Source organism: Saccostrea cucullata, unplaced genomic scaffold, assembly GCF_032062105.1.
Source record: "Saccostrea cucullata isolate Sc308-1 unplaced genomic scaffold, CSIRO_AGI_Scuc_v1 ctg1840, whole genome shotgun sequence".
NCBI classification, from domain to species: domain Eukaryota; kingdom Metazoa; phylum Mollusca; class Bivalvia; order Ostreida; family Ostreidae; genus Saccostrea; species Saccostrea cuccullata.
The window spans coordinates 269715-283938 of NW_026927735.1; the positions used below are offsets into that span (position 1 = coordinate 269715).

General features: G+C 33.2%; 1 protein-coding gene across 1 annotated transcript; it reads left to right on the plus strand.

Moving 5' to 3' along the window:
- Positions 1 to 12035: 12035 nt before the first annotated feature.
- Positions 12036 to 13353, plus strand: LOC134275400 (uncharacterized). The gene is made up of 3 exons (XM_062757682.1): positions 12036 to 12106; positions 12197 to 12422; positions 13190 to 13353. Exons 1-3 carry the CDS (start codon positions 12053 to 12055, stop codon positions 13351 to 13353), a joined length of 444 nt encoding a protein of 147 aa, XP_062613666.1. The 5' UTR covers positions 12036 to 12052.
- The last annotated feature ends 871 nt before the right edge of the window (positions 13354 to 14224 follow it).

A 14224-nucleotide genomic window follows, 5' to 3' on the forward strand; every position in this document is an offset into this window, starting at 1 on the left:
TGTTATTATGTTATGTAAATTTAATGGTATAAAGGTTTTGAACCCCCTGGAGGTCATCCCCACTCTCCTAATGATTCTAACTGGAAATGTTCACAATATGACTGCATTAAATGAAATAAAAGTGCATCAATGATAAGATTGCTTGACATTTCATTCATCAACCTATCCTCCTAGAATTAGGAATGAAAATCATTCAAAGAGATGGACCACATTAAAGTATTTGTATATAGGCTATTAACATATTTTTTTAAAAATGTAAAACAAGCAGTAGTTTGCATACATGTCATGAATATAAACAGGGGTCTGGGATGGGGTGAGGGGAAGGATCGAGTTCCTGTCTCTTTACGTCTTAATGGTTGAAAACTCCTAAAATGAATGTTGACCTCAAATCCGACTTGTCCTTATTATTTTTCAAGTGGGGGTGTCTCCATTTGAGTGAAAAATTCCTGAGAGGGATGTTTAACAACAAACAAACAATTAAATGACATAAAAACACAATATTGATTTGCGTTAAGAAATATGCAGGGGATTTTTTCCATCATAAATCTTCTTCTCAAGAACAGCAAGGGCATTATTGTCCCCCGTTTTGGGGGAAATTAAGGGAGGGAACATTAAATCTTATTTGTCTGTCAGTCTGGCCATCTTTGACAGTATGTGCATCCGTCACAATAAATTTAACCTTGATCATAACTTTTGAATAATATGAGATAGGGCTTTCATATTTCACATGTACATTACCACAAAACTTTCTAAATGTACTATGATTTTTTAACCCAAGTGAGACCTTGACCTCAAAATTTTACCTACTTTCCCAAAAATAACATTTTAAATTAAACATTTTGAAAGAGAAAAGATATGGCATTTAAATTATACATGTATATTACATGTGAAAAGACTTTTCTAAATATATCATGACTTTTGACTTTCTGATCTTGACCTATAAGTTTAACCTACTTTTCAAAAAATATTATATTATATATTTTTATATATATATATATAACTTTTGATTGAAAAGAGATGGGTCTTTCATATTTGACATGTACTTTACCTGCAACAAAATATTTCGAGCATGCGATGATAACCCCCCTTTGACCTAATTTTCATAAAGTGACATATGATAGGGATGCATATTTGATACACAATCTGCCATAAATTATGGCATCCCATTCACTTAAACACAGAAAGCAAAGGACCACAATTCTTTGAATTTGCATGTATAATCTTGATATGGAAACATCCTCATATAATGTATATTCAAGTTTTTTATGCTACGCCATGATTAGGAATACATGTATTAGTTTTTGTCATGTCCGTCCTCCACCCTTCCATCTGTCTTTCCATCGAGCTCAAAGAAATTATTTTCTAGATATTTTATCAAAGTTCATATGCTGATGCATATACTGATGTAAACTATCCAACTGTGGCAATATTTTTTATGCGCCCGGATCGATAGATCCCGGGCATATATTGTTTTTGTCCTGTCTGTTTGTCTGTTTATCTGTTTGTCTGTTTGTCTGTTGTCAACTTTAACCTTGGCCATAACTTTTGAACAATAAGAGATAGAGACTTCATATTTGGTATGCATACTCCACTATTAAAGTCCTTTCAAATGACATCAAGGTCAATGACCTTGTGACCTTGACTGTGACCTATATGCTAAAAATAGCTTTTTCCACTATTTGTCATAACTTTTTAACCATAGGAGATAGGGACTTGATATTTGGTATGCATACTCCTTAATAGTTGATGGTTTAATAAAGCCCTTTCAGTTGACAACAAGGTCAATGATCTTGTGACCTTGACTGTGACCTATATGCTAAAAATAGCTTTTTACACTTTTTGCCTTAACTTTTGAACCATAGGAGATAGGAACCTCATATTTGGGATGCAAACTCCACAGATTAAGTTCTTTCAAATGACACCATGGTCAATGACCTTGTGACCTTGACCGTGACCTAGATGCTAAAAATAGCTTTTTACACTTTTTGCCATAACTTTTTAACCATAGGAGATAGGAACTTCATATTTAGGATGCATACTCAACTGATTAAATTCTTTCAAATGACACCATGGTCAATGACCTTGACTGTGACCTATATGCTAAAAATAGCTTTTTACACTTTTGGCCATAACTTTTAAACCATAGTAGATAGGGACTTCATATTTGGGATGCATACTCCACTGATTAAGTTCTTTCAAATGACACCACGGTCAGTGACCTTGTGACCTTGACTGTGACCAATATGCTAAAAATAGATTTTTTGAACTTTGTTTCCGCTGGGCGCATAGTGTTTCACAAACACATCTTGTTTACCTTTACTTTCCTTTGACCTTTACTTAACTTTTCTTAAAATTAGTGTTTAGCTTTATTTTAGAGAAACCATAATGATTCAAGTTGTGTAATGAAACTTCACATGATGATACATACTGATGTAAGCAATTAAACCTTTACAATGCTTCACTCTTTTTTACCTTGATATTTCCTGTGATATTGACCTCACTGTCTTAGACTAGATCAGTTTTGAATAAACAGTTCAAGATATATTAATCAAACTTCATATGCTAATACATACTGATGAGAGCTATTATTGCATTAACTTATTTTGACCTTGAACTTTCTTTTGACCTTGACCTCACTTTTTAAAATATGTGTTTATCTAAGTTTTAAATAAACCATTAATTATATTTTTATCAAAATTCATATGATAATAGTAAATTCACACTGATGTAAGCTTTTCAGCTAGAACAACATTTTGACCACAACCTTTCCTTTGACTTCTCTTTTCTTAAAACAAAGTGTTAAGCTCAGTTTCATTAAATCATTCAAGATATTTTTATCAAACATAATAAGCTAATATGTATTAGTGAGAGCTATTCAGCTGCATCAAAAACTTCATCTTGCACATTCCTGTGACCTTGACCTCCCTCCTCTTTAATATGTATTTTGCTTAGTTTTTAAGAAATAATTTAAGACATTTTTATGTTTAACATGCACTTATACATAATTTGATGAGAATTTATTATCTATATCCAATTTATTTATATTTTAGTTTCAATTCTGAAAAAAAACTGTTTAAGATATTTTCATCAAACTTTATACACAAATACAAATTTTAGTTTTTAGTTTTTAGCTCACCTGAGCCGAAGGCTCAAGTGAGCTTTTCTGATCATATTTTGTCCGGCGTCCGTCTGTCTGTCTAGCTGTTTTTCACATATTCACTTTTCACATTTTCGACTTCTTCTCAAGAACCACTGGGCCATTTCAACCAAACTTGCCACAAAGCATCCTTGGGTGAAGGGGATTCAAGTTTTTTCAAATGAAGGGCCATGCCCTCATTCAAGGGGAGATAATTGGGGATTAATGAAAATTTGGTGGCATGTTTTAAAAATCTTCTTCTCAAGAACCACTGTGCCAGGAAAGATGAAACTTATGGGTTAACATCCTCAGGTAGTGAATATTCAAATGTCTTCAAATCATGACCCCCGGGGGTAGGGCAGGGCCAAAATGGCCTACCAAAGTTTTATATAGAAATTCTTTAAAAATCTTCTTCTCAAGAACCACTGTGCCAGGAAAGATGAAACTTATGGAGTAACATCCTCAGATAGTGTAGATTCAAGTTTGTTCAAATCATGACCCCCGGGGGTAGGGCAGGGCCAAATTGGCTGACCAAAGTTTTACATAGAAATATATAGGAAAATTCTTTAAAAATCTTCTTCTCAAGAATGACAAAGCCATAATTCATCAAATTTATTTGGAAACATCCTCAGGTAGTGTAGATTCAAGTTTGTTCAAATCATGACCCCTGGGGGTAGGGCGGGGCCAAAAAGGCCGACCAAAGTTTTACATAGAAATTTATGGGAAAATTCTTTAAAAATCTTCTTCTCAAGAATGACAAATCCATGATTTATCATATTTATATGGAAGCATCTTCAGGTAGTGTAGATTCAAATTTGTACAAATCATGACCCAAGGGGGTAGGGCGGGGCCAAAGTGGCCGACCAAAGTTTTACATAGAAATATATGGGAAAATTCTTTGAAGAAAAGCAAATCCATGATTCATCATGGGATTACTTTTGGATTTTAACTTTTCAATAATAAACCAATTTCTACTTTTTCTTAGCTTCAGTACTCAGGTGAGCAATGTGGCCCATGGGCCTCTTGTTTAATGTACCATTAGTAATACACATCTGGCGGGACATTCATGTCCTATAGACATATTTCTAGTTTTTCAAATCATCACCTCAGGCTATAGGGTCAGGCCACAATTAGGGATCAAAGTTTTATTAAGGAATAAAAGGAAACACATCTTTAAAGTTCTTCTTTACAGGAACACCAAGAGCATGATTAATATGGAAATATTCTCAAGAGGTGTACATTCAAGTTTGTACAAATCATGACCACCAGGGTTAGGGAGGTGCCATATTTTTCCAGCCCCATTTTGCCATCCATATGAAAATTCAAATTTTAAAACCATTTTACACATACACAAAACAAACCAATCATTTTCTAAATGATCATGGTTTAAAGCTATTGCAGCATAAGATATTAGGGAAGTTCTTGAATGCAGGGTGATTAAACATGTCAAATATATGTAAAAAAAAATATGTTAAAATTCTACCTCGATTTGATCCCCATCCCCCCACCCCCCGGGCAAAATGAAAATTCCGAAACCTTACTGCACATCTACATGACACCACCAACCATCTCTTAAAAGATGATAAGGCTGCTGAGTAAAATGTAGAAGGAGTTCAGGGAAGAAGGGGCTTTTTGTATAAAAAACGTCATTTTTCGACCCCCATTTGATCCCCAGGGGCAAAATCAAAATTCCGAAACCTTACTGCACATCTACATGACACCACCAACCATCTCTCAAAAGATGATTAGGCTGCTGAGTAAAATGTAGAAGGAGTTCAGGGAAGAAGGGGCTTTTTGTATAAAAAACGTCATTTTCGACCCCCATTTGATCCCCTGGGGCAAAATCAAAATTCCGAAACCTTACTGCACATCTACATGACACCACCAACCATCTCTCAAAAGATGATTAGGCTGCTGAGTAAAATGTAGAAGGAGTTCAGGGAAGAAGGAGCTTTTTGTATAAAAAACATCATTTTTCGACCCCCATTTGATCCCCTGGGGCAAAATCAAAATTCCGAAACCTTACTGCACATCTACATGACACCACCAACCATCTCCCAAAAGATGATTAGGCTGCTGAGTAAAATGTATAAGGAGTTCAGGGAAGAAGGGGCTTTTTGTATAAAAAACATCATTTTTCGACCCCCATTTGATCCCCAGGGGCAAAATCAAAATTCCGAAACCTAACTGCACATCTACATGACACCACCAACCATCTCTCAAAAGATGATTAGGCTGCTGAGTAAAATGTAGAAGGAGTTCAGGGAAGAAGGGGCTTTTTGTATAAAAAACGTCATTTTTCGACCCCCATTTGATCCCCAGGGGCAAAATCAAAATTCCGAAACCTTACTGCACATCTAAATGACACCCCCAACCATCTCCCAAAGGATGATTAAGCTACTGTGAAAAATGTAGGAGGAGTTCAGGGAAGAAGGAGCTTTTTGTATAAAAAAACGTCATTTTTCAACCCCCATTTGATCCCCAGGGACAAAATCAAAATTTCGAAACCTTACTGCACATCTACATGACACCCCCAACCATCTCCCAAAGGATGATTGAGCTACTGTGAAAAATGTAGGAGGAGTTCAGGGAAGAAGGGGCTTTTTGTATAAAAAACGTCATTTTTCGACCCCCATTTGATCCCCCGGGGCAAAATCAAAATTCCGAAACCTTACTGCACATCTACATGACACCCCCAACCATCTCCCAAAGGATGATTAAGCTACTGTGAAAAATGTAGGAGGAGTTCAGGGAAGAAAAGTGTGACAGACGGACGGGCGGACGGACGGACGGACGGACATGAGTAACAACAATATACCCGAACTTTCTTTCGAAAGTGCGGGTATAATCAACGATTTTATACTTTCATTTTCCCGTTCTTTGTATTTAGAGCTACTGCGTGTCGTTGCTATGTCCAAATGGTGTGTTTGTTGTTTATTGTACTTTCATTTGAAATTAATGAATGGATTTAGAGTAGAAAAATGATTCCTTTCGTTTGAGGAACGAATTAGACAGAAATCAATTTCTACTTGGTGTGATAATGAATTACTTTTTCGGAATTACAAGGTTTTCATTCGAATACCTGGTGTATATCACGTGGTTCTTTAGAACCGGTCTCGTTAGCAAGGCTATATAAGAGGTGAATAGTGGTTTAAATACCAGTTTAGGACGACACGTAGAGCACGATAAAGTTTAAAATTTTATCATGATTTATTCAATCCAACATAAACTTGTATATACAAATTGATTTTATATTTTGCATATGTTATGTACACTGCACAAATAAAGCTACTGCGTGTCGTTGCTATGTCCAAATGGTGTGTTTGTTGTTTATTGTACTTTCATTTGAAATTAATGAATGGATTTAGAGTAGAAATGAATATAAATTCCATTTTCCTTGTTTGGAACAATGCATTAAGGAAGTTTTTCCAAATTGTATTCAATGTTTAACAGAACTAACAGTTTATATATTAGACATTCCTTTTATAATGCAACCAATAATTGGCCTGATATTTTTGGATTACAGGTGTCAGCTAATGTACTGATATCCTTTCCTCTCTTTATAAAAATGAGAAACTTTTGAAATTATCATGAAAAGGCTGAATCAAACTGAAACCTAATTTGATACAAGAAAGTAAAAAATTTTGAATTTCTAGAACTCTGTCAGGGTTCATTTAAAATTTTATGTTTTAGAGATTACATGAAGCACTTATATTCGCATTTTTTTCCCGAAAAATTCACAAATTAACCACAATTCATTGCAAAACCACAAACATATATACACATTTGTGAATCACTAATTCATTACACAATTGGTATATCGTAAATTTTGGTCAGATTATCGTATAACTGAATGAAAAAAAAAAAAATATATATATATATATATATATATATATATATATATATATATATATATATATATATATATATATATATATATATATATATATATATATATATATATATATATATATATATATTTAAATATATATATATATATATATATATATATATATATATATTTATTTAAATATATATATATATATATATATATATATATATATATATATATATATATATATATATCCAATGAAAAAAAGTAAAGAATCACAAGACTCGAAACTATACATACATACATACATACATACATACATACATACATACATACATACATACATACATACATACATACATACATACATACATACATACATACACACACACACACACGCGCACACGCACACCCTCACGCACACGCAAAACTTGTAATTGCCAATAAATTACCTCGTTTAAGAAATTGCTTATGTTAAGATCATACTCTTGGGTATCGTATCAAATGAAAGGTATAAATTACGCATGCAAGTAAAAAGGGTATATTATTGCATAAGTGAGGAAATGTAGGGAAAGGTCGTATTTAGTTTTAAGAACTTTTGCCCAATCCCAATTGTAAAGTATAAATAAACAATAAAATATGTTCCGATAAAATCAAGTAAGGAAATGTACTATTGAAAAGTTTGAAGTCATCATGTTTATTATAAAGGTTTGTCACGTGGCTACCATTGACGTCTTTTTCTATTGCTAGTGAAGTATCTGATTATGAAAGAAATGTGTAAGACTCCAAGATAAATTATAGATTTTGTATACATTTTATTCGGGAATGTGTATAAATGCCTTGTTATAACTGCATCTCAATTGATGAAAAATATGAAAACAAGTTACACTCAGAAAATGAATTTATAATTGAAATTATTGATCAACAATGAGTTTAGCGAAGTTGTTTGAATAGGATGAATTGGATTATCGTATGGAAAACTTTATTGATACATTTATTGCTCTCATAAGCTGAAAGCTTAAGTGAGCTTTTTAGGTCACCTGAGTAACTCAGGTGCCTATTGCTATTCGTTTTCGTCCGTCGTCGTGCGTCGTGTGTCGTGTGTTAATATTTGAACATTTTCAGCTTCTCTGAAACCACTAAACCAATTTCAACCAAATGTGGTATACAGCATCTATAGGTAAAGGGGAACACAAATTGTGAATTTCATGCCCCTCCCCCCCTGGGGCCTGAGGGGTGGGGCAAAACCACTAAAATTATTGCAATCTTTAAAAATCTTCTTATTTACTCCTGGACATCAAGCAGGCAAACTGTTGGCATGAATGTAATGAGCATTGAGTCCTCTACCAAAATTTGTGAAATTCATGGCCCCAGGGTCAGGGGTTCTAGTGCTAGGGCGGGGCTATATAGATTATATTGTGAAAATGCATAATTTCTTTGAAAATCTTCTTCTCTGCTCCTGGGTATTAAATAAGCTAACTATGTACATAGTTATGATGAGCAAGAGTGCCTCTTCCAGATTTGTGAATTTTATGGTCCCAGGGTCAGGGGTTCTAGTGCTAGGGCGGGGCTATATAGATTATATAGTGAAAATGCATTATTTCTTTAAAAATCTTCTTCTTTGCTTCTGGATATTAAATAAACTAACTAAGTACATAGTTATGATGAGCAATAGTGCCTCCTATAAAATTGTGTATTTTATTGCCCCAGGGTCAGGGGTTCTGGCGTTAGGGTGGGGCTCTATTGATCATATAGTGAAAATGCATTATTCTTTGAAAATCATCTTATAGCTTCTTGGTATTAAATGAACTAACTAAGTACATAGTTATGATGAGCAAGAATGCCTCTTCTAAAATTGTGAATTTTATGGCCCCAGGGTCAGGGGTTTTGGTGTTAAGGTTGGGCTCTATTAATTATATCGTAAAAATACATTAATTCTTTGAAAACATTTTCCTTTGCTTCTGGGTTTTATGCCAATGATCCAAGTATATATATTTAATATGATGAAGAAAGGTGCATCTAGCAAAGTGTTTTTTATGCCCCCTGGTTCAGAGGGGTAGGGGTGGGGGTTACATAGTCTGAAAATAAATTAATGCTTTGAAATCTGCTGTTTGGCATTAATCAACCATTTTATGATAAAATTTGCAAAATTTTGAAATATGTGGCCCCTGGGTCTGTGGTTTCTTTGGGGTGAGGTGCACAACTGGTTATAAAATGGAAGTGCATTTTCACTTTGTAACTCTGATCTACTTCTGGGTATTAAGTAAAATGAGTAAGTATGTTAAGTGTATAATAATGATTAGCAATGGCGCCTCTTTCAAAATTGTGAATTGTGAATTTCATGGCCTCTGGTTTAAAACACAAACCAAATTTAATTGGTTGAAAGTGGTTACACAATACTCAGGTGACCTATAAGGCCCGTGGGCCTCTTGTCTAATCAAACAATGGCCGTCGTCCGTTTGTAAACTTTTCACATTGTACAAAGCATCCAACACCCTTACAAAGGGTAAATAATCAAGAAAAGATAAATATAAGGTGGGGTATGTAAAAAAAAGAAGTCCAATTTTTATATTGAAATGTGTAGGAAAATCTTTTAAAAATTTCTCGAGATCAACTGGGCAAGAAAGGTGAAACTTATGTGAAAGCATTCTTGGATTGTGTACATGAAGATTCTAAATTGTTGTTTAAATCATGAACCCTCGGTTTAGGGGAATATCAAATTTTACACTGAATTCTTTAAAAATCTTCTCTCCAACAACCACATGCTTAAACATATATGCGGAAGCATCCAGTGGATAATCAAATCATGACCCCCGGGTTAGGATAGGTCACCAGTGGTATTACAAGGAGGGGACTATGGTGAAGAACAGCGTGGTAAAAGTTATTCAAGTGATCGTTTTTATGTACAAATACAAAAATGCAAATATAACATAAAAATTATTCATATTTATTTAAATTTGTTAAAGTTAAAACTGTAAATGAAAAAAATTAGCTTATGTTTGTGAAGCTGTAACTGGTTTGAAGAAAAAAAGGTTTCGACACTCTTTAAAGCTTGAAATTCTGTGCAGTTTTACGATACTACATAGATAAACCATAGAGATTTATAAATGATTTGGTTTACAATGACGTGAAAACTTTTTTATGGTGTTTCACATGCAAGGATTAGGATTGATTTTTGTTTTTGTTACATTAAAGGATAAATTAAAATGAAAACGGCCTTTCGGAATACCTAAGATAAATTTATATTGGATGATTCTACTTTTGTTTCAGACATGCAATGAAATTACGTTAATTTAAATTTAAATTTTAAATTCTATCTAAAGATAACTCTCCTATTTCTTCAGGTTACGTGTGTGTAAAACAATGCGCTGAAGTTTTTTAAACTTTATCTACTGGGATTACGGCACAAATATTTGTATTATGTCAATTGCCCTAAGGAAGGTTGGTCAACAAAGAAAGAAAATTAATTAAAGTAAGTATTAATCGAAGCTTTCCCTCCCGCTTTTAAAACCAAATATTTTCTCAAGCAAGTCTTCCCTTTATTTGCCTGACTGTTTTTGCAAAATACAATGTTTATTGTACTTTCGGTTTGCTATACACACCGACAGAATAAGGTAATATTTATAGAGTTTACAAGTAGTTTTATTAGATCTCTTATGTTTTGTTTGTACATTCCCCCAAGCTTTTTTTAAACAAATATTTTTCTTTTAAGAACAAAAGTTACAACTACTTTTTCATTGTAATTTTTTGTTAAATTTTCATTGTTAGATATTTATTGGATACGTCAAGTTCGCTATGTTTTTTTTATATCAAAAGAAATTTGAAGGCAAATTTGGTATTAATCACAGGTTTCTGAAGTAGTCTTTTTTTTTTTTTTTTTTTTTTTTTTACCATTTTCGGTTATTTTAATGTAATTTGGTCGCATTTATAATTATGTATTCAAATGTACTTTCGGTTTTGCAGTCTTTTTTTAGACACGTGCAAAAAATAATTCTTATATCTAATCCCCCCACCCCCCCCCCCCCCAAAAAAAAAAAATTATTTTGCAATTTTTTTTGCTATTTAATTGAAAATAGGTAAAATATCAATTGCTATGTACAAAATATTGATGTATATCACACTGAGTAAACATGACCTACAATAAAGCGAATCAACAGACTTCTACATTTTTTTCAATTATTTCAGTATTTAGACATACTAGCTTTAAACAAATATGATACAAATAATGCAGTACTTATATCTCGTGAAAAATATGTCACAACTTAGAAAAATGAATTAATGATATTACATGGAATATAAAGATATCTATTTTGTGATATCTTTAGCTTGAAGTCAAGGATCCCCATATTCTAGCCATAGGGAAAGGTTTTTATCGTATTTTCCGTAGAATATACACGTAAAAATAATACTAAAGTTCTATATACCATTGTTCACCCTGTTTGCTTACCATATGTATTTGAATTTTATGCTATCTTGATCTTATACAGACATAAGGTTCTATCTTTAAAATAATATGTCGTACACACATGTGTTGAGGGCTTGACACGAGACACAGTTAGATTATTTTAAATGGACTTTATCTAACATGAGATTTTCAACTATCTTGAAAAAAAGATACATAAAGAGAAAAAGGGTTGGTACATTGACAACATATTAAATATGTATCTGCGGAATTTCCCGAAACACGAGTATATCTACACCGCACGCGAAAACAGAAATCTTGACAACAGTCAGTAAAGCGTATTCTATGATATTTCAAGGAAATTAAAAATCAAGATTATGAAAAAGAAATACTTGATGTCACTATAGAGACATAGGAATATAATGTACACAGAGGTTGTCTGTGAAGAAATATATGTATCTTTTTAATGTATATATTATTTTATTTATTTCATATGTAGTTTCTATAATATTATCGGCAAACTTCAAGCATCTTTTAAAATAAGCACTTAAATGTATTCATATAGAAGCATTTCTGCATATTCAATACGTCAAGTAATCCTATTATTGATAGTTTTTCCTTTTTTCTTAATAATGCATGTATTTCTTTTTGTAGCAATTATTCAGCCTTTGTTTGACTGAAGATGAAAGTTTTTCTCCTATCATGTATTCTTCTGCCTTTTAATACAATTTTATTTGTAAGTACATTTTATTACAGAAAAATGACCACACGAAATAAGCATATGCATCCAAATTTTTCCATTAATTCATATAATCTTGTCATGCAGTCATCACCTGGCCTATCATGTCCAGTTACCGTACCAACTGTATCCTACGTGTCAAGGTGTCCGTCTAATGAAACAGAATGGGAATCAGCTGCACAACAAAAACAGTGCAACAAACTGGCAACACTGCAGAGTTGCACTGACCCCGAAAAGTTTGTGTACCACTGTGTTTTAAGCAAAGATGGGACCAAATATATTGAAGTCTGTGCCCAATCCTGGTTTATGTCAGGTATGTCTTCTTGCAATCTAATTAAAATTTGATGTTAGATTCGCTCACAGACTTGCTTAAGTGGAACGAGCTTTTTAGCTGATCTAACGATAAATTTTAATAAGATTGGTCTTCTTGCGTAATTTGTAAATTCCAAATAGACAAACTTTGAAAGACAGAAGAAATCATACTTGATAAAAAGAGATCTATCATTTATTCTAGTTGGTGATTGTTTGTATTTGATTAAATCTCCCAATGATGACCAGACACATTCAAAAAGAATTTTGGCTGAAACATCTTAAGCATTATTATTTAACAAGCTGGATTTTTAAATAACAAAAAAAATGTTCATCAAAGAAAGAACGTTTCGCAGATGACACTTTCTCAAAATCATTGTACAATCAATTATATCAGGAGTACAGCCAATTAGAGGCAAGACCATCAGTATTTACGATTGACGTTTGTTCACGCTTTTATAATTTACCCCCCCCCCCCTCCCCACCTTTTGTACTTTTTGATTTGACACTTTTCGGATCTCTCAAAACAAAACATGGTCTTTGCCATTATAATCATACCGGAGATGGTAATATTTTTTAACACTTAGTACCCATTGGCATATTCAATGTGCTAATAATATGCTAAAATTAATAAAAGAACAAATAGAAGCCTTTGATGAGCAATTTACCTGTTTTTTTTCCTTGAATCATCTTTTTACTTTTTTATCGGAATGTTGAAACTTGTATTGCTTGTGGCTAAAATAAGCTTTGGTTTTTATTTCATTTTTCTAGGATATTGTGCAAGATTCAGTGTAGCAGATGGAAGAATAATAAATGATCCAGGATTAGACTGTACAAAATTTTCCTCACCGTGTCCTACAAGATTCCAGTCAAACGAATCTTTCAAATGTAATCACTCCTTTTATTTTGTATACTCAATGAAACTCGAAAAATAAGAATGAAAAATTATATTTTGCTTGTGTATGTGTGTGTAAGTATGTGTGCTTTATTGAGAGAGAGAGATAGAGAGAGAGAGAGAGAGAGAGAGAGAGAGAGAGAGATATTTTAATTAAATGTTCATATTTTCAGACCAGGGGGTCGTAACATAAAGGCTACTTAAGTCTAAGACCGTGCTTAAGTAGGACTTAAGTATGGTCTAAAACTTAAGACCGTAACTAGAAGCGTGCTAAGATTTGACAATCTTAGCAAAACTTAGGCGGTCGGAAGAGGTGACTTAAGTATATCTTAACTTTCTTATACATCTATTCAAAACTATTTTATGCTGACTTTCGGTGTTAAAGCATTCCTCTATTCATATTATGCATAGAAGAAATTAATAATTCCTATTAAATACTATTATGAGAATTTTTTGCGTCGGGGTGGGGGATGGGGGGTTACTGATCAATGATTCCACTATTACTCTCAAGACATCGTACATGAAAATCAAAATTTAATTTGGGGGATTCCTCTGAAATTAGTGGGACCTACCTAGATCGGTATAAACACTAATCCACTAATCATTATAAGTAAATTGAACACGTACAGTAATAGTCTAATTCATGGATCTGTATGTTGACTTTGAAAATATGAGATGAAATAGATTTTTAAACATAGAAAAATGTTGTGGAGTAAGGGGATGATGACCAAAAAACTAATAAAGAGTGTCTGTAAATTAAAATAAATGTAGAATGACAAGCGCGTATTTAGACAGGGTTTCCTAGAGTTCGATTGATTGATCAAGAGACAGAGCTAGGTGGGTGAGAGAGAGAGAGAGAGAGAGAGAGAGAGAGAGAGAGAGAGAGAGAGAGGGTAAATGGGAAAAAAAGA